At 38.5% G+C, this 19,469-nt stretch overlaps 1 protein-coding gene and 2 long non-coding RNA genes across 3 annotated transcripts; 2 read left to right on the forward strand and 1 right to left on the reverse strand.

Annotated features, from left to right (window-relative positions):
• The first annotated feature begins 985 nt into the window (after window positions 1–985).
• On the forward strand, window positions 986–11,455 carry LOC110005211 (myosin heavy chain, fast skeletal muscle-like). The gene is made up of 41 exons (XM_065956483.1): window positions 986–1,059; window positions 1,151–1,189; window positions 1,468–1,689; window positions 1,762–1,905; window positions 2,002–2,158; window positions 2,251–2,278; window positions 2,364–2,460; window positions 2,569–2,661; window positions 2,762–2,825; window positions 2,905–3,003; window positions 3,095–3,198; window positions 3,325–3,463; window positions 3,567–3,685; window positions 3,904–4,053; window positions 4,155–4,325; window positions 4,428–4,728; window positions 4,870–4,934; window positions 5,028–5,115; window positions 5,209–5,326; window positions 5,407–5,530; window positions 5,673–5,809; window positions 5,902–6,157; window positions 6,239–6,481; window positions 6,560–6,736; window positions 6,815–6,960; window positions 7,051–7,141; window positions 7,227–7,616; window positions 7,729–7,855; window positions 7,943–8,061; window positions 8,145–8,341; window positions 8,493–8,676; window positions 8,771–8,936; window positions 9,053–9,177; window positions 9,275–9,583; window positions 9,669–9,872; window positions 9,966–10,091; window positions 10,180–10,350; window positions 10,438–10,542; window positions 10,638–10,733; window positions 11,128–11,259; window positions 11,351–11,455. Exons 3-41 carry the CDS (start codon window positions 1,483–1,485, stop codon window positions 11,366–11,368), a joined length of 5,787 nt encoding a protein of 1,928 aa, XP_065812555.1. The 5' UTR covers window positions 986–1,059; window positions 1,151–1,189; window positions 1,468–1,482; the 3' UTR covers window positions 11,369–11,455.
• A 2,166-nt stretch (window positions 11,456–13,621) lies between these two features.
• LOC136179646 (uncharacterized) lies at window positions 13,622–16,302 on the forward strand. Its single transcript, XR_010666620.1, has 4 exons — window positions 13,622–13,769; window positions 15,429–15,536; window positions 15,716–15,765; window positions 16,117–16,302. It is a non-coding gene; the product is annotated as an uncharacterized lncRNA (long non-coding RNA).
• Window positions 16,303–16,545: 243 nt separating this feature from the next.
• On the reverse strand, window positions 16,546–18,452 carry LOC136179645 (uncharacterized). The gene is made up of 3 exons (XR_010666619.1): window positions 17,670–18,452; window positions 17,322–17,372; window positions 16,546–17,137 (listed from the first exon to the last, which is right to left on the reverse strand). It is a non-coding gene; the product is annotated as an uncharacterized lncRNA (long non-coding RNA).
• Window positions 18,453–19,469: the final 1,017 nt, after the last annotated feature.

The following is a 19,469-nucleotide window of genomic DNA, read 5'->3' on the forward strand; positions in this document are numbered from 1 at the left end:
AAAATGCTTTTATTTTGATGAAGTCATATCAGACAATTGTGTGTTTTCAGGAGTAGCAACTTAACACAACTAACACGAGAGAGAAACAACTTTCTCGAAGCACACAGATTCAGTTTGGAGCTACGACGTACTGACAACTGAACACACATTGACTTGTAAAAATATCTTCTTTGGTCTCATAAACTGAACACAGTGAACTATGATAAAATCGTGTATAAGCTTGTAGAATTGTTTCATAATAATGGCCTTATGTGACATTTTAAAGATAGAAGTTAAATCAAATCTAATTGACAAAATAAAAGAGAAGAAAATAATAATAATTATTCTCTTCAATCATTTAAATATTCAAGTTAAATAGTTGAGAGTAGAGTGTAGATTAGTTTGTAGAAAGTTTCATTCATATTCTAGTTGGGTAAGGTTTATTTATGTAATCTTTGAAAACCACATAATAAATGTGGTGTATTTTATGAACTTAAAGTGTTTTTTAATTTAAGAGGAAATGTGTTGCTCAATTTGAAGTTCTAAGTTGCCTTTAAATCAAAAAAGTATTCCTTTTAATGTCTTCAACCATCATCTTGATTTACCCAACCCTAATTACATCATTTAAAATAAGATGATTTTAATAACAAAATACTGTACAACTTTAACAATGAAGAAAATAATTACTGATTAATGGTGATTAAAGTGTAGACTGTCTTCCTTTAGAGTACAAATGTATTTATCAATTTCTTTTTCTAATTGGATTTTAACCCCAGGAAAAAACACAGGCCTATTTCTAAATATATTAATTGACTTCTGTAGAGCATACAAGAGGCTGGAGAGCCTGTAGCTAATCTAAAGTAAAGTAATGATCAAGCAATAATTCAATACTGGCCATACTAATGAAACCTGAAACATTAGACGTATACTTCCAACAGATGCTTTAAGTGATCTCCTCCATATCACTGACTACATTACCAAACTACATTTAACTTTGGAGGTGTCAGCACTGCCCCACTCATTATAAGCAGTTGTTCAGGAACGGGTAGTTCACAGAAGACCTTGGAGTTCCTGCTTGTGGTACATCTATGTTCTGCAATGCTTCAGAAATTGATTCTGTGATGCTGTGATTTTTCATCTCCTCTAACATATGTTAAACTGTTTTGAACAGGATTGGTGAATACTACCTACTGACAGAGAAGGGAGTCAGGTAAGTAATCTATCATTTATGTGTGAGACATATTAGTGATGCATATAATGAAAGCAGTTAGTCATACAATGACTGTGTTGTAAATTTAAACTGTATCCTAGAATGTATTCTATAAATAAACTTATTCTGAAATTACACAGAAAAACTTTATATAAGGATATGGAAACATGGTTTCAATGTGGATATGATTCATTCTCATGAATATTTTAAGTCCAATTATTGTTTACTAACATGAACTTAAAACTCAGTCTAAGATGTAATTTCAATTATGATATTAGATACAAGCCGCCACCATGAGTACGGACGCAGAGATGGCCGTTTACGGCAAGGCTGCCATTTACCTCCGTAAGCCTGAGAAGGAGAGAATCGAGGCTCAAAACAAACCTTTTGATGCCAAGAGTGCCTGCTATGTGACTGATGTGAAGGAGCTGTATGTGAAGGGAACGATCCTCAAGAAGGAAGGTGGCAAAGTCACCGTCAAAACCCTGGACACTCAGGAGGTTAGTATTATAAAGTCAGAGTATAATTCTTTAATGTGAACAGTCCTCATTGTAACAAGTGTCCTATTGCAGGAGAAAACAGTTAAAGAAGATGACGTCACTCCAATGAACCCTCCCAAGTACGACAAAATTGAGGACATGGCCATGATGACCCATCTCAATGAAGCCTCTGTGCTTTATAACCTCAAAGAGCGTTATGCAGCATGGATGATCTATGTAAGAAAATGTGCCCTAATAAGAAACAAGATGTTGTTTAACATGGATTTACTTGTTTGAAACATTGAGGTAACTGTTGAATCTCTGTGCTTTCAGACCTACTCTGGGTTGTTCTGTGCCACTGTGAACCCCTACAAATGGCTCCCAGTGTATGACCAAGAGGTTGTAAATGCCTACAGAGGCAAGAAGCGTATGGAGGCTCCACCCCACATCTTCTCCGTCTCTGACAACGCTTTTCAGTTCATGGCTACTGGTAAGTCATAATGATACAGATCATTTATCAGTATATGATGTTTCTGATGGAAGAAAACAGAGTTAACTGTTTTTGAATGTCTATATCAACAGATAGGGAGAACCAGTCCGTCTTGATCACGTAAGTTTAAAATGTGTTTAACATATTGCTTATATACTTCAAAAAGTATATCAAACAAGTTCTTAAAAGTATTTTTTATACCTAGTGGAGAATCTGGTGCTGGAAAGACTGTGAACACAAAGCGTGTCATCCAGTACTTTGCAACCATCTCAGTTGGTGGCCCAAAGAGGGACGCATCAAAGGTGGGATAAATTACTATTTTAACTATTGAGCATTCTGCATGTATGCAATATTTTTACATTGGAAAAAAAATGAACTAATTTTATATCAACTCTAAACCTTCATTACAGGGTTCCCTTGAGGATCAGATTATTGCAGCTAATCCTCTGCTGGAGGCCTATGGTAACGCCAAAACTGTGAGGAATGACAACTCATCTCGTTTCGTAAGTATGGAGGGATTTCTGCAAATCTGCAATTCTGCAAGTCTTGCTACACATTGTCCATGTTCATTGATGTTAAAAAAACTGCCTTTGTTCCAAAAAGGGTAAATTCATCAGAATCCATTTCGGCACAACTGGCAAACTGGCTAGTGCTGATATTGAGACATGTAAGTAACAATACTATTAGAATAGACAAATAACTAGAGTGAAGAATTGGACAGTGTGACTTATGAGCGTTATTCATAGATCTGCTGGAGAAGTCTAGAGTGACATTCCAGCTTCCTGATGAGAGAGGCTACCATATCTTCTACCAGATGATGACCAACCACAAACCTGAGATTATTGGTAAACACATTGACTTGTTCCTCAATGTTAAACTGCTTTATGCATTTTATACATGACAATGCATTGAACTTCTCACCCTTTTGATCTCCAGAAATGACACTCATCACAAGCAACCCCTACGACTTCCCCATGTGCAGCATGGGTCAGATCACTGTTGCCAGCATTGATGACAAAGTTGAGCTGGAAGCCACTGATGTGAGTGAACTTCACTATAAAATATTTACATACTGTATGTTTTGTGAATAATTGCAACATTAAAAGTAATCTATCTACACTTTGTAAATTGACAACATCTGGTTTGGACACCTCTTTCAAACATAGAACGCTATTGATATCCTGGGCTTCAGTGGTGAAGAGAAAGTCAGCATCTACAAGATGACTGGTGCTGTGCTCCACCATGGTAGCATGAAGTTCAAGCAGAAGCAGCGTGAGGAACAGGCTGAGCCTGACGGCACAGAAGGTGAGATATGTCAATATTTATAAATTTAGTTATTTATTATAGTTCAGGAACAACAAAAATATTACATAGAATATTTAACTGTGAATCACTGCACTTTTGTCAGATGCTGACAAGGTTGCATACTTGCTGGGTCTGAACTCTGCTGACATGCTGAAGGCTCTGTGCTATCCCAGAGTGAAGGTCGGAAATGAGTTTGTGACCAAGGGACAGACTGTACCTCAGGTAAATATAAAACGTAAAGAAATGCAAAAAATTGCACTTCAGTAAAGTAGTCACGACTCTAATATGACAATGAAATGGTAGCGTTCTATTTAAAGCTACTTTTTAGGAGTTGGATTTAGCACTATGTGAAAACCATCTTCAAAGTGGATATATTATGAGAAGAAGTTTACTTCATACCTCACTGACTTTAATCAAACTGTATTTGTGTTTTTATTTAGGTAATGAACTCAGTGACTGCCCTGGCCAAGTCTATCTATGAGAAAATGTTCTTGTGGATGGTCGTCCGTATCAACCAGATGTTGGACACCAAACAGCCAAGGCAGTTCTACATTGGAGTGCTGGATATTGCTGGCTTTGAAATCTTTGATGTAAGCTTAATTTCCAACAGTTCAGTACCTGACTGACTTTTCTTGATAAAAAAACTCTTTTTGTCTGCAAAAACTCATGCTGGTTTTATGTCTCCTTACAGTTCAACACTTTGGAGCAGCTCTGCATCAACTTCACCAATGAGAAACTGCAACAGTTTTTCAACCACCACATGTTTGTCCTGGAGCAGGAGGAGTACAAGAAGGAGGGTATTATCTGGGAGTTCATTGACTTTGGCATGGACTTGGCTGCCTGTATTGAGCTGATTGAGAAGGTAAAGAGTCCATGAAATTGCTCTTAGTTATATTCAATGTACATATGTATGAAATGTATGAAAATGTAAAGATTATAACATATGTCTTTCCCTCTTCTAAAGCCCATGGGTATCTTCTCCATCCTTGAAGAGGAGTGCATGTTCCCCAAGGCAACAGACACATCTTTCAAGAACAAGCTGTATGACCAGCATCTCGGCAAAAACAAAGCATTTGAGAAGCCCAAGCCCGCAAAGGGCAAGGCTGAGGCCCACTTCTCCCTGGTGCACTATGCTGGTACAGTGGACTACAACATCGGTGGCTGGCTGGACAAGAACAAGGATCCACTGAATGAGTCTGTTCTGCAGCTGTACCAAAAGTCCTCAGTTAAACTGCTGGCTGCTCTGTATCCTCCTGTTGTTGAAGGTGAGAAAGCCAAAGATTGATATACAGTATATAATGTATTTTTATGTTCTACAAAATGTACATTATTCAAAAAACTGTAGCATTGGTTTATGTGAATTATATTTTGAGTTAACAAACGTCTCTACTTGAACATATCAACAGAGGTTGGCAAGAAGGGAGGCAAGAAGAAGGGTGGTTCTATGCAGACTGTGTCTTCACAGTTTAGGGTAAGGTTTTACATGGAAGACTTTGCTATAAAATCACCTCTCACTCATACTCCAAACTGATATATATTTAAAGACATCACTTTAAATCTACAGGAGAACTTGGGCAAGCTGATGACTAACTTGAGGAGCACTCATCCTCACTTTGTGCGTTGCCTGATTCCCAATGAGTCAAAGACTCCAGGTACATAAAAAAGATCAATTGAATAGAGTGTTTGAGGAATGGTTATATTTTGTTGTTACATGTTTCATAACTACAATGAATGTCTTTTTACAGGTCTGATGGAGAACTTCCTGGTCATCCACCAGCTCAGGTGTAACGGTGTACTGGAGGGTATCAGAATCTGCAGGAAAGGTTTCCCCAGCAGAATCCTCTATGCTGACTTCAAGCAGAGGTATCTATACATATTGTATATTTCTGATAAAGAAGATTCAAAGGCAACACTCACACTGACAATGAACTCTCTCATAAAAGATACAAGGTGCTGAATGCCAGTGTCATCCCTGAGGGCCAGTTCATTGATAACAAGAAGGCTTCAGAGAAGCTGCTTGGATCAATTGATGTTCCTCATGACGAGTATAAATTTGGACACACCAAGGTAAGATACTACTTTCTAAGGTGTTCTACTACAAGGGATATGATGTTTCATCCATTGTGTGGGTATGTTACATAACTTAAAGATGTCTTTACTGTATATTAGTTTCTACAACATTAATTTTCATTTTTGTATGATTGTTTAGGTGTTCTTCAAGGCTGGTCTTCTGGGTACTCTTGAGGAGATGAGAGATGAAAAGCTGGCATCTCTGGTCACCATGACTCAGGCTCTCTGCCGTGGTTACGTCATGAGAAAGGAGTTTGTGAAGATGACAGAGAGGAGGCATGTTAAAAAAAAAAAAACTAGTTTTGAATGAGACTCTTTTTTTAAATCACAAAAGAAAATTGTCAGTTACACCTTCTTCTTCTCTGCAGGGAAGCCATTTATTCCATCCAGTACAACATCCGCTCATTCATGAATGTCAAACACTGGCCATGGATGAAAGTGTACTACAAGATCAAGCCTCTGCTCAAGAGCGCTGAAACTGAGAAGGAGCTGCAGCAGATGAAAGAGAACTATGACAAGATGAAGACAGATTTGGCTGCTGCCCTGGCCAAGAAAAAGGAGCTGGAGGAGAAGTTTGTGTCCCTTCTGCAGGAGAAGAATGATCTGCAGCTGCAAGTCGCATCTGTAAGTACACATTGACTGACTGATATGCCGTTTCATAATGTATGTAAATTTGTTAACATCCTTTTTCAAACAAAAAACTAGGAATCAGAGAATCTGTCAGATGCTGAGGAGAGATGTGAGGGTCTTATCAAGAGCAAAATTCAGATGGAGGCCAAATGCAAAGAGATCACTGAGAGGCTGGAAGATGAAGAGGAAATCAATGCTGAGCTCACTGCCAAAAAGAGAAAACTGGAGGATGAATGCTCTGAGCTCAAGAAGGATATTGATGATCTGGAGCTTACCCTGGCCAAAGTGGAGAAGGAGAAACACGCCACTGAGAACAAGGTTTGGATTTAACAATCTCGTACATCAACTTTAATCTCAACATTACCCTCAATAACAACGTCTTTCTTGTAAATTTAGGTGAAGAACCTGACTGAGGAGATGGCCTCTCAGGATGAGAGCATTGCCAAGCTGACCAAGGAAAAGAAAGCCCTTCAGGAATCTCACCAACAGACTCTTGATGATCTGCAGGCTGAGGAAGACAAGGTCAACACTCTGACCAAGGCCAAGACCAAGCTTGAGCAGCAAGTGGATGATGTAAGTTCACAAGTCCTTAAAATTGGCAAATAACATTGGTGTTGAATCCTGATCATTAAGCCGTATACTATTGTTTAGCTTGAGGGTTCTCTGGAGCAAGAGAAGAAGCTGCGTATGGACCTTGAGAGATCCAAGAGGAAGCTTGAGGGTGATCTGAAACTGGCCCAGGAATCCATAATGGATCTTGAGAATGACAAGCAGCAGTCTGATGAGAAAATTAAAAAGTAACTTTTGTTTATTTTAACAAAAGCATACACAAACGTCACTGTAACAGCATGAACTCTTACTAAGAAATGTATCCATGATTCTCACAGGAAGGACTTTGAAGTCAGCCAGCTCCTTAGCAAGATTGAGGATGAGCAGTCAATGGGTGCTCAGCTTCAGAAGAAGATCAAGGAGCTTCAGGTGAAATATTGAGTTAAATTAAACAGAATACATATTGTTTGTCAAGTGAAAGTTTACTGAAACACACCTTATCTACATTCTACAGGCCCGTATTGAGGAACTGGAGGAGGAGATTGAGGCTGAGCGTGCAGCTCGTGCCAAGGTTGAGAAGCAGAGAGCTGACCTCTCCAGGGAACTTGAGGAGATCAGTGAGAGGCTGGAGGAGGCCGGTGGAGCCACTGCTGCCCAGATTGAGATGAACAAGAAACGTGAAGCAGAGTTCCAGAAGCTCCGCCGTGATCTTGAGGAGTCCACTCTGCAGCATGAAGCCACTGCTGCTGCTCTTCGCAAGAAGCAGGCTGACAGCGTTGCTGAGCTGGGAGAGCAGATTGACAACCTCCAGCGTGTCAAGCAGAAGCTTGAGAAGGAAAAGAGTGAATACAAGATGGAGATTGATGACCTCTCCAGCAACATGGAGGCTGTTGCTAAAGCAAAGGTACACAATGCATTTCATGCTACTTTGAAAACCAAGAGAGTTCAGTAAACAAGGTCATTTACGTTTTCGAAAACAAATGATTACTGACATGATCTCTGTTTCTCATCATCAGGGAAATCTTGAAAAGATGTGCCGTACTCTTGAGGACCAACTTAGTGAACTGAAGACCAAGAATGATGAAAATGTCCGTCAAAACAATGACATGAGTGCACAGAAAGCACGTCTCCTGACAGAAAATGGTATGTTAAAGTAATCGGTGATTGCTCCGCAGTTGAATATTTTAAATTGTAACACAAACTAATGTTTCATGATATGTTTCTCTCAAGGTGAGTTTGGCCGTCAAATTGAAGAGAAAGAAGCTCTCGTCTCCCAGCTGACCAGAGGCAAACAGGCCTTCACTCAGCAGACTGAAGAGCTGAAGAGACAGATTGAAGAGGAGGTTAAGGTAAGAAAACTTTCAATTATTACTGAGAACTTTGCATGTGTGATTTATTACATTTTCACACTGACGGCAATTTCTTACATCAGGCCAAGAATGCCCTTGCCCATGGAATGCAATCAGCCCGCCATGACTGTGACCTGCTGAGGGAGCAGTTTGAGGAGGAGCAGGAGGCAAAGGCTGAGCTGCAGCGTGGAATGTCCAAGGCCAATAGTGAAGTGGCTCAGTGGAGAACCAAGTATGAAACTGATGCCATCCAGCGCACTGAGGAGCTTGAGGAATCCAAGTACGTACAGTTTAAAAGTTTACCATTCAACAAAACAGAAAATGAGAACAATTAAATGTATACAAGTAACGCAATACAGGAGAAAAAATCATCAGTGCCAATATCGATTGTTCAAGTTTTCACTGAGACCAATCACACCCTTTTCAAACAGGAAAAAGCTTGCCCAGCGCCTCCAGGAGGCTGAGGAGCAGATTGAGGCTGTCAATTCCAAGTGTGCTTCTCTGGAGAAGACCAAACAGAGGCTCCAGAGTGAGGTGGAGGACCTCATGATTGATGTGGAGAGAGCTAATGGCCTGGCTGCCAACTTGGACAAGAAGCAGAGAAACTTTGACAAGGTAACGTTTCCTTCTGTCAACTGTACTCTGTAATCAAAGACACCCTCATTTGATTCGCCATTGTACTGATAAACAACTATGAATGGCTTTTTAGGTGTTGGCAGAGTGGAAACAGAAGTATGAGGAGGGTCAGGCAGAGCTTGAGGGAGCTCAGAAGGAGGCTCGTTCTCTCAGCACTGAGCTGTTCAAGATGAAGAACTCATATGAGGAAGCTCTGGATCAGCTGGAGACCATGAAGCGTGAAAACAAGAACCTGCAACGTGAGTTCTTACTACATACTACAGAAGCATTGTATTACAGTTTTTATTTCTAACATATTTAATACTTACTAAACATTTAAGGCTTAACAATACAAAACACACAAATCTCTCTGCAGAGGAGATCTCAGATCTCACTGAACAGATTGGTGAGACTGGCAAGAGCATCCATGAGCTGGAGAAGTCCAAGAAGCAGGTGGAGACTGAGAAGTCTGAGATCCAGACAGCTCTTGAAGAGGCTGAGGTACAATTGTTCAGGGAAAATCCTCTGAAAGACAATTTAAATCATGGACAAATGTATTTTAAAGAATGAAGATTTATACATTCTTTACATTCATTAGGGAACTTTGGAACATGAAGAGTCCAAAATCCTGCGTGTCCAGCTTGAGCTCAACCAGATTAAGGGTGAAGTAGACAGGAAGCTGGCTGAGAAGGATGAGGAGATGGAGCAGATCAAGAGGAATAGCCAGAGGGTGATTGACTCCATGCAGACCACTCTGGACTCTGAGGTCAGGAGCAGGAATGATGCCCTGAGAATCAAGAAGAAGATGGAGGGAGACCTGAATGAGATGGAGATTCAGCTGAGCCATGCCAATCGCCAGGCTGCTGAGTCCCAGAAGCAGCTGAGGAATGTTCAGGCCCAGTTGAAGGTATTGTAGTCCACAGATTTTGTGCAGAGATTGTCAGTTCACTTAATCTCTGGCATTCAAGGGAATATTTTCAATTTTTCACTAGGATGCACAACTGCACCTTGATGACGCTGTCAGAGCTCAGGAAGACCTCAAGGAACAGGCTGCTATGGTAGATCGCAGGAACGGTCTCATGGTTGCTGAAATTGAGGAACTTAGAGCTGCTCTGGAACAGACTGAGAGAAGCCGCAAAACTGCTGAGCAGGAGCTGGTGGACGCAAGTGAGCGTGTTGGACTTCTGCATTCTCAGGTGATTTTGGATTAATATATGTACTGATTAATTTTTTCCACAAATTTACAAATCAGTCTTTTTATCGAATGAAACTATTCCCTATTCTTTTAGAATACAAGCCTTATGAACACCAAGAAGAAGCTTGAGTCTGAGCTGGTCCAAGTCCAGAGTGAAGTCGATGACACAGTTCAGGAAGCAAGGAATGCAGAGGAGAAGGCCAAGAAGGCCATCACTGATGTAGGTTTTAAAATAAATGCTTTTTTACTCCTGCTTAATGTGTCTTAATAAAGTAATTCTTATCAACATTAAATGCTGTCTCCTACAGGCTGCTATGATGGCTGAGGAGCTGAAGAAGGAGCAGGATACCAGTGCTCACCTGGAGAGGATGAAGAAGAACCTTGAGGTTGCTGTCAAGGATCTGCAGCACCGCCTGGACGAGGCTGAGAATCTGGCCATGAAGGGTGGCAAGAAGCAGCTCCAGAAACTTGAGTCTAGGGTGAGAAAATCCTGTTAATAATTCTTACAACAGGGTCAAGATTTTGAAAAATCTATATTTAAATTTAATGTTTGCTTTTTTCTGAAGGTTCGTGAGCTGGAGTCAGAGGTTGAGGCTGAGCAGAGACGTGGAGCTGATGCTGTTAAGGGTGTGCGCAAATATGAGAGGAGAGTAAAAGAGCTGACCTACCAGGTACAGTCAATTAGACATTTGGCATCAAATCATTATCACCTATCTATTGTGTAAAACATTTAAAAAATTTAAATATATCCAATCTTTTTTCATAGACTGAAGAGGACAAGAAAAATGTTACCAGGCTGCAGGATCTGGTTGACAAGTTGCAGCTCAAGGTGAAGGGCTACAAGAGGCAGGCTGAGGAATCGGTAAGAGAGTTATTCATATTCATAATTAATATAGAGATAAAATGACAGAAGTCTTTCAAACTAATTTAGCTTTTTGTACAGATTATATTATTTATGTATAAGTACAAGAAATGTAGATGAATGCAACATCTATCACACTAAGCCATCATGGCACAAATATTGTACAATATAATATATATACAGTATTTACAAGTTATTTACATAAGAAGGTCACTATCATGCACCAAAAGTCTATCATATTAAAATCAGTGATCCTCTGAGTAAAATATTAAATAATTGTTACTAAAAGATGAACTTACTCTAGTTAACCAAATAATTATATATATAAAAAAAGACCTTTAATATAAAATTGTAAAATGTTCAATACCTTTAAACCTTGTAAATGGTTTTCCAGGAGGAGCAGGCCAATGTTCATCTGTCCAAGTGCAGGAAGGTCCAGCATGAGCTGGAGGAGGCTGAGGAGCGTGCTGACATTGCAGAGACCCAGGTTAACAAGCTGAGAGCTAAGAGCCGTGACTCTGGCAAGGTAAATCAAACTTGTATTGAAAATTTGGAGACAGTGTTACCTTAAGTTTAATGAAATGAACATGCCTCAACACTTTTGTTTTTGTCTTCAGGGAAAAGAGGCCGAGTAAAGTTCCCTGGCTGATCATCTACTGTACATCACATCGTATAATATGATGTGAAACATGAAAATAAAATACACAAGCACTGGAAAACTGCTTTCTGTCTGATCCTTTTCTTCTTATTGCTTCCCCTGATAAAAAAAAGTGTAAAGACTGGTAATATGTGCTGTCCAGAAATCAAATACAAATGAGAAATAATCATCTAGACAACCTTATCAACAAATCAGAGTGATTGGATTTGATAATACTTTCAGGGGTGCAAACTCATCAGGGATGAAAAAGGTGACATGGATCCAAACCTTCTAGGGGGATCTGGGGGCATGCTCCCCTGGGAAGATTTTTTTTAAATATCAGCTTTAAAATGTGAATTTACAGACGATTTTAGCATTCAGACTAAAGAAGCAAACAATAAGAAAAACACAATTGCTTGTCCATATCTATGTTCTGTTTTAACTTTTTGATAAAGCTTCAGTGAAACATGAAGAACACATGCTCCTAACCTTGAGTGAGGGTTGAGAATGAATTTGCAGAACAGGGCTTACCATGTTCCACTAAGGGCTGATGTGAAGGACAGTCACTATGCAGGTAGCTCTCAGAGTCTGAGAGAGCATAATAATACAGTCATCAAGTATGACAATATTTTATCTTCTATCATTAAATATGTAACATTATCAATATATTAACCTGATGTTTAGCTCCTGCTGATTTTCATTATGTTTATATTCCCTCTCTTATTACATGTGTTGACCAGCTGTCACTTGAATGTTGCCTGAGATAATAATGAACCAGAAAGCTGTATGAAGTTACCTTCAGCTAGCACACATTCCTCTCATCATCTTTACCTATGGCTACTAAACAGTAAATATGATCAGACAGGATGCTTAACAGAAATCTTTCCACAGTGTTTTCACGAAGAAATAACGTTATGTAAATGAGCCATGTGCTGCACATTGAGACTCATTGAGTCAGGTTTCATGCTTCTGGTCGGCGCGACGATATTGCGCAATCGCGAGAGGAGGGTCTGCGGAGGGTCTGAGGACCCAGCTGTGCACCTCCAAGATTCTGTCCCTCATTTATTTCTTCAATGTCTGGTACTCTAACAAACATAAAGTCCTGCATATTAATCCTTTACTTTGAAGGCATTTTATGTAGATGTTCTCTATCTAATGAGCCTCAGTCTATCATTGAATTAGATTGTATATGGCCTTATGTAGATCAAACATCTGACGCAGGTTTAGAATGAAATAAACCTTCAGAGAAGGAATTATAATAAAAACGTACGTCAAATGTACCATAATAAAATATTCTCTGATCTTCCAATGTTTTTTGTAATATTTTTTTTTTCACTGACTTCATGGGTTTCCTACCTAATTGATATTGTATTATGTTTGTAATCAAGTTTGTTTTTGTTCAGAGTTCTGGCAATGTTTTTGTAAAACATTATTTGGTATCTACGAGTAAGAGAAACATTTCCAGATAACTTTCAGTTTCAGTTTAGGTTTCATAAAAACAGTCTTTGCCATAGTCCTGCTCAAAACTTACTGAAGTCTAGGTTTTCCCGATGAGGTAGTGATTCATAGTTTATTTTTGGTCACCACTACAGTGTAGCATGTCCTTGTAGAGCTTATATGCTGCACATGATTGGTGTTTGAATTCAAATTTTCCATTTACAGAGATAACTGATTGTCTTTTCATGATGACAAACTATTAAGAAACTTCCTAAGTGATCAGTTTAAAAGGCATGATCTATACCAGGTATACTTTCTAAAGAAACAAAGTGTCTCTTAATATTTGTCACATTGGATCAACATTTTAACTAACTAAATATAGCAGCCTAACTTCTAAATATCTTAGTCGTATGGTAATTTTCGGGTTGTCATACATTTACAACTTGCTCTTAAAGAACATATGGCGACCATAGACTGTAAAAATAATGGACGGGACAAGGTCCCCGGTCTAGTGAAGCTTTTATTTTTAGAGCTCCCCCTACTGACTGGCTGCAGTATAATAAACCCCGCCTCCTCAATGATAACAGACGGGATGTGGGTCAAACTGTAAAGTTAAAATACTCGTCACATAATTTTTTTCCAAACCTAAACTCTGCTGTGATTATTAGTTATTATCACCCTACATTGTGTTCAAGTGCTCATTTTTCTGTGAAGTTTGTTTTAAATAAGTTATTTGAGGTTGAAAAACGGGATTTTACGTTATATTTGACGATGATTGACAGCCGCGGATCTTGCGTAGCTCTCTTTGTGAATAGCAAAAGTTACGTAGTGAAGGAAAGCCGAGACGCCATTGAATATTTCCGTTCAGTTTTTTCGTCTTTTTTGAGTTGGAAAATGAGTTGTTCTGCAGTAAACTGTTCTAACCGACCTGTGGGAGATAAGGGATCTTTGCAGTTTTTTCGGTAAGTAAAAAAGTGTTATTCATGTGTCATTGGTTAAAGTCGTTATCTAGCTAGCTAACACATAAGCAGTCTAAGGTTAGCTGAAATGTTGTAAAGCTAGGTTACTTATCCGGCATGATTTATCTTTTTATTTTATTTTATGAAATGAGCAAACCTAATAACTGACATGCTATGTTTCTTGATATTGTTAAGTCGTTATTGTGAATGAAATTGTATTTAAAACCAAGAATCGTAATATAAAATCCGCTCATAGATGCGGTTCATTGACTGTACAGTTATTTTACAGCAAAAATAAAAACATCTGGTAAAGTCTCGAAAGTATCGAGGGCAAAAACAAAGTCACGTAATTGTAATCTGGCCTGCATCATTACTAATGTGTACATGTTTACAGTCTGAGTGATAAGTGGGCTAAACCGAGAGTAACAGGTTTTACTTTCACCGTGCAGGCTGAAATTCATAGGACTATATACGAGGGTAGAATATTTCTCTATGTATCCAGATAAAACTAAAGGTAAGATCTGATTTAATATAACTGTTACTGATTTAAGATCCAGATAAAACTAAAGGTAAGATCTGATTTAATATAACTGTTACTGATTTAAGAGACTAACCGAAACGTGAACGCAAACATCAACAACCGGCGGTGGTGTAATGTAATATTAACCGAGCATCATGCTGCTTAAACGTGATAAATATTCTGCATTGTCTTCCACACACACCAATTCAACAGTCACAAGTTGATCAAATTGTAAATTTAATGACACTCATTCAGAAATTGTTCTAAAAACTGACCAAACCTGACAAACATTGAGGTGATTGTGACTGTGTCTGTATTTAACACCTTTGAAAGGAAGGTGTTAATGCAGAAGACCAGTGTTACACACAACATGCTGCTGTTATTGTAGTTAGGAGGAGACATGGGCACAATAAAAGAAGACATAAAGATCGCGTTTTTCCCCACACATGTTAATATGTTTTAAATGTCATGCATTTATTTTTGATTTCGCTTCAATAATCATTAAGGAAGAGAAACACCATGATTAAACTACAGGCTATTGTTGCCTTTTTATAGTCAAAGAAAACTGAACATTCACAGCCTCTGTATTCAAAAGAATTTCAACATTGATATTTATTTCTTCCTATTTCCCTCTTTTCACCAACATTATATTTTAAACTGGGGATTTCCTTTTTCTCTGGTCGCTCGTCTCTCCTCCAGCTCGCCCCCTGCGGTGCGCTCCTCTCCATAATGCTCTCGTCTCCTCCCTCTAAAGCTGCTGCTACTCTGTAGGACGCTTTGATTGAGGCACCTCACCAATAAAATACTATTTTATATTTTATAAGCAGTTTGCCACCACAATGCACTGTTACTCTCCAAAGGCATATGAGTATGTGCGTGACAACTTTAACAAAGCTTTACCACACAGTCACACCATCCACACAGCTGATCCAGGATTTACTGTAGCATCTTTTACAGCACTAAAAGGTCATGTACAGGCCAACAGAGACAAGGGAAAAGAAACAATCTGTGCTCTCAAGTAACAAAGCAGTCTCAAATCTTTTTGAGGAATTACAGCGATTTTTTTTAAAACTTTACATACAGTACATCCTCTGATAAATAAAGTGAAGTACTTTGATTGCATTTCTGTGCTGTTCCTGTAGGTGACCATGATGCAGCCAGACTGAAGCAGCAGGTTGTGAAGGTGGACGCCATCATCTTGTCTTTGCAGTGTTGATTCTGAAGAGAACGCCTTCACATAGGACTCAAAGGTAAAATGATCTCTCATATGATTGGACCGTGTTATTGTAACCGCTATCGGCATCAAAGTAATTTTAGTAACAATTTATAATCCTTCCTAAAATGTAAGGAAGACTAGCAGAAGATTTTAACAGCCTCTATGGTTCTGCAAGAAGTTCATGTTTAAATTGTTCTTCTCTCTGTCTTCAAGGAAATCAATGCTCAAAGGAAACAGCAGTCCAGACTCTGATTCCAGCTCCGGTGAGGTTCAGCACACAAACTGGCTGTCTGATTATATGAGAATATTTAACATTAGTTTAATTTATCAGGCTGGCCCATGTGATGAGTTTAAAATAATCTTTAATAGAAAGTGGCAGGAACACTTTTGTCTTTAAACATAAATTCAGAAAGCTGATCATATTATTGAATTCATGTCTTATTATATATTTTGTTTTTCCTCTTTAATAGTTCTCCTGTCTTTAAAGTAAACTTTAGAAGCTGAAGTTTAGCAGAACCTGAGGACAGATCTGATTTCAGGTCTGAGACATAAACATCACAGTAAAATTCATTATACTTTACATTTAACTCCATGATTGTTTTTCTCTATTACAGAAGATTCCCTCAGATTCAGATCCATCAGCAACCCCTGACAACATGGAGGATTCGTCCCCTGAGCGTTTCCTGTCCTCTCTCGATGGACTTCTTCTCTTCAGTTATTCAGTAACTCTTGAAAACAGCAGCACATCATGCCAGACTGTTTGACAAGTCTGTGATTGAATAAATTGAAATGGAATCTCATACGTATCTTGCTATGCTTATTGGCTTTAAATGTTTAATATTAAATAAGTTTGAAGGCCATTTATCTCAGATGAGACCAGCTGAGCTCGTCTGTTAGCTTTGCTGTTGTCTTAGCTGTTGTTGGTCAAGAAGAAATTAATGTCAGTTCAAGGCCTTTTCAAATGTGAGCTATAAACTTAACTGCTAAATGATTTTACTGTGACCAACACTTTGTTGTGCTCCAGTTAATCAGAGACAGTCATGTCAGATTTAAAAAAAGTTTATTTAAACATTTTATGAAAAGAAATCTTCAATAAACAACCCCTGGCTTCATTAACCATGTGGAAAATAAGTATGGGAGACAATCAGGACCAACTGCTGGGACATAGGAGAAAGTATAAAAAATAATTTAACAAAGGAATCCAAACAAAAATCAAATAAAGTATAGAGATCCTGGATGATTGTTTGACTGTTAAAATATGATGGAGAAGCAAATCCAACACAACCCTCCAGCAGCTGGCCTTTCAAACACAGGGCAACATCATGTTAAGAAAAATAAATTAAATATTGACCTGGATCTGTGTGTTTTATCTGAGGATGACTATGGTAGCCTTCTCACTGTTCACTGTCACAGAGCACCAGACTCTGTCCACCTTCTTCAGACGTCGATCAGCTCCTCTGGGTGATGGCAGAGAGGACTCCTCATCTGGGAGAGCTGCTGGTGTAAGGTCATTTCTACCACAGTGGATGAGCAGGGCATCTGGCACAGGTGAAAAAAGGAGGAGGTTCCTTCAAACTATGTGACCCCAGCCTGACAGGTGTGCAGATGAAGGTTGAAATGAGTCATTTTTAGGTTCTGTTGATTGTAAAATGGAAAAGAAAACATCACCTTTCTATTTAACATTTAGCTGGTGTATGACTCAGTGTGATTTTTATTTTTAGAAGACTGTATTGTTAACAATAGCTTGTTTTGACAATCCTCTTATGAAACTTAAAAACAATCATAGGATATAAACTTTTAACAGATGATTTTAACTTACACTTCACCTCTGTGGAAGATGTCAGACCAGCTGCTTTTATCTCTTCTTTGTCTAAATGAAAATACAAAAAACAATTGATTTACTGTTCACTTAAATATATTAGAAAAGCAGACATGAATCACATTGCAGACTATCAGTTTGTAACAAAATACAACATGTCTTACCACCTGTAGTCTACGGTCTGTGGTGCTAACCTATCTTAAATATAGCTTAAATATAGAACGATTTCGTTAAAAACAGAGGACCCAGCAGCCCACGTATTTTCAGTACTGATCAAAATAACTGGATTTTTAAAAACACAGTGTGTTTAAACTTTAGACTTTGAATACGGTGGTTTGTTGTACTTACACATTTTTTCATCGTAGACCGGCAGAGCGGTTTCAGCGTAGCTGGTTCTGCGTAAGTCATCAGGGCAGTACGCTAAGTGGGCGGGGCGTGTTACCAGGGCTCCTGCCCCCGGACCCTACTGCGCAGACTCTGGCTCCAGATGACGTCAAAATCGCAAGATGGAAGCGCCCCTAAGCGGCGTAATTTGGCTTCAAGAACGTTGAGTGGGAACAGCTACAGTGCGCGCCCACTGATGGAGACTGAACACTTGAGCAATGCAACCCAGACATGGATTTTACAGCTGGAATAGAAGTGCTGACAGTTTTGGCTCAGTAGCGATTTATAAAAAGAGCTCTTGAGAGTATCAAGAAAAATAAAATGATATTATCACTTAAAAAATGTGCATACATTTCTATCATATTTAGGGATGTCAAAGACATGCTGAACCTACTCTGCCTTCACTGCTCAGTGAACTGTCCATTATTGCCCTACAGGGATCAGGAACGGGCATTACAGGCAACTGAAGCATTATCACATGGACCGTGATGTGAGAAAACATCATTAACGCTCCCGACAGCGGGTTAGCTCAAAGTTAGCTGACCTCGTAGCTGCCGTCCAAAACACGACACGCTCTGACTTCAGAAATGTTTAAGATGATGTTTCGCTTGTCCAAAGCCCAAGATGATTAAAATATACGGGCTGTTGCAGTGACTCGTGTTCAAAGTGACGGCTAAAAGTGCTCTAACTCCCCTCAGTGTTATTGAAAATCACCCCCAAAGTGTAATACCGCTAAAGCGCAGTCAAATCGATGATAAACGCATTGTATTTCCGGATGTTTCTTCACAATAAAAGTCCTCCTACGTTAAGTGTATGGAATGCTTTTATTTTGATGATGTCATATCAGTCAATTGTGTGTTTTCAGGAGTAGCAACTTAACACAACTAACACATGAGCGAAACAACTTTCTCGAAGCACACAGATTCAGTTTGGAGCTACGACGTACTGACAACTGAACACACATTGACTTGTAAAAATATCTTCTTTGGTCTCATAAACTGAACACAGTGAACTATGATAAAATCGTGTATAAGCTTGTAGAATTGTTTCATAATAATGGCCTTATGTGACATTTTAAAGAGAAGTTAAATCAAATCTAATTGACATCATAAAAGAGAAGAAAATAATAATAATTATTCTCTTCAATCATTTAAATATTCAAGTTAAATAGTTGAGAGTAGAGTGTAGAGTCGTTAGAAAGTTTCATTCATATTGTTGTTGGGTAAGGTTTAATTTATGTGACTGTTTAAAATCACATAATAAATGTGATGTATTGTTAAGTTTTTATTTTCTTAATTTAAGTCTAGTTGAAAGCAGAGGGTAGATTAGTTTGGAGAAAGTTTCATTCATATTGTAGTTGGGTAAGGTTTAATTTATGTGACTGTTTAAAATCACATAATAAATGTGATGTATTGTGAACTTTTAATTTTTTTAATTTAAAAGGAAATGTGTTGCTCAATTTGAAGTTCTAAGTTGCCCTTCAAATCAAAAAAGTGTTCTTTTTAATGTTGTCAACCATCATCTTGATTTTTGTTATTGCTTTATCCTAAAAGTATAAATTCAGACACCATTTAGGCACTTGTACCGTTTTATAAGTATCGATTAAGCAATGGTATCGGGAAAAAAAAAAAAAACGATACCCAACCCTAATTACATAATTTAAAATAAGACAATTTCAATAACAAAATACTGTACAACTTTCACAATGACAAAAATAATTACTGATTAAATTATACTGTAGACTGTGTTCCTTTAGAGTACAAA

This window comes from Labrus bergylta, chromosome 7, assembly GCF_963930695.1.
Source record: "Labrus bergylta chromosome 7, fLabBer1.1, whole genome shotgun sequence".
Taxonomy (NCBI): domain Eukaryota; kingdom Metazoa; phylum Chordata; class Actinopteri; order Labriformes; family Labridae; genus Labrus; species Labrus bergylta.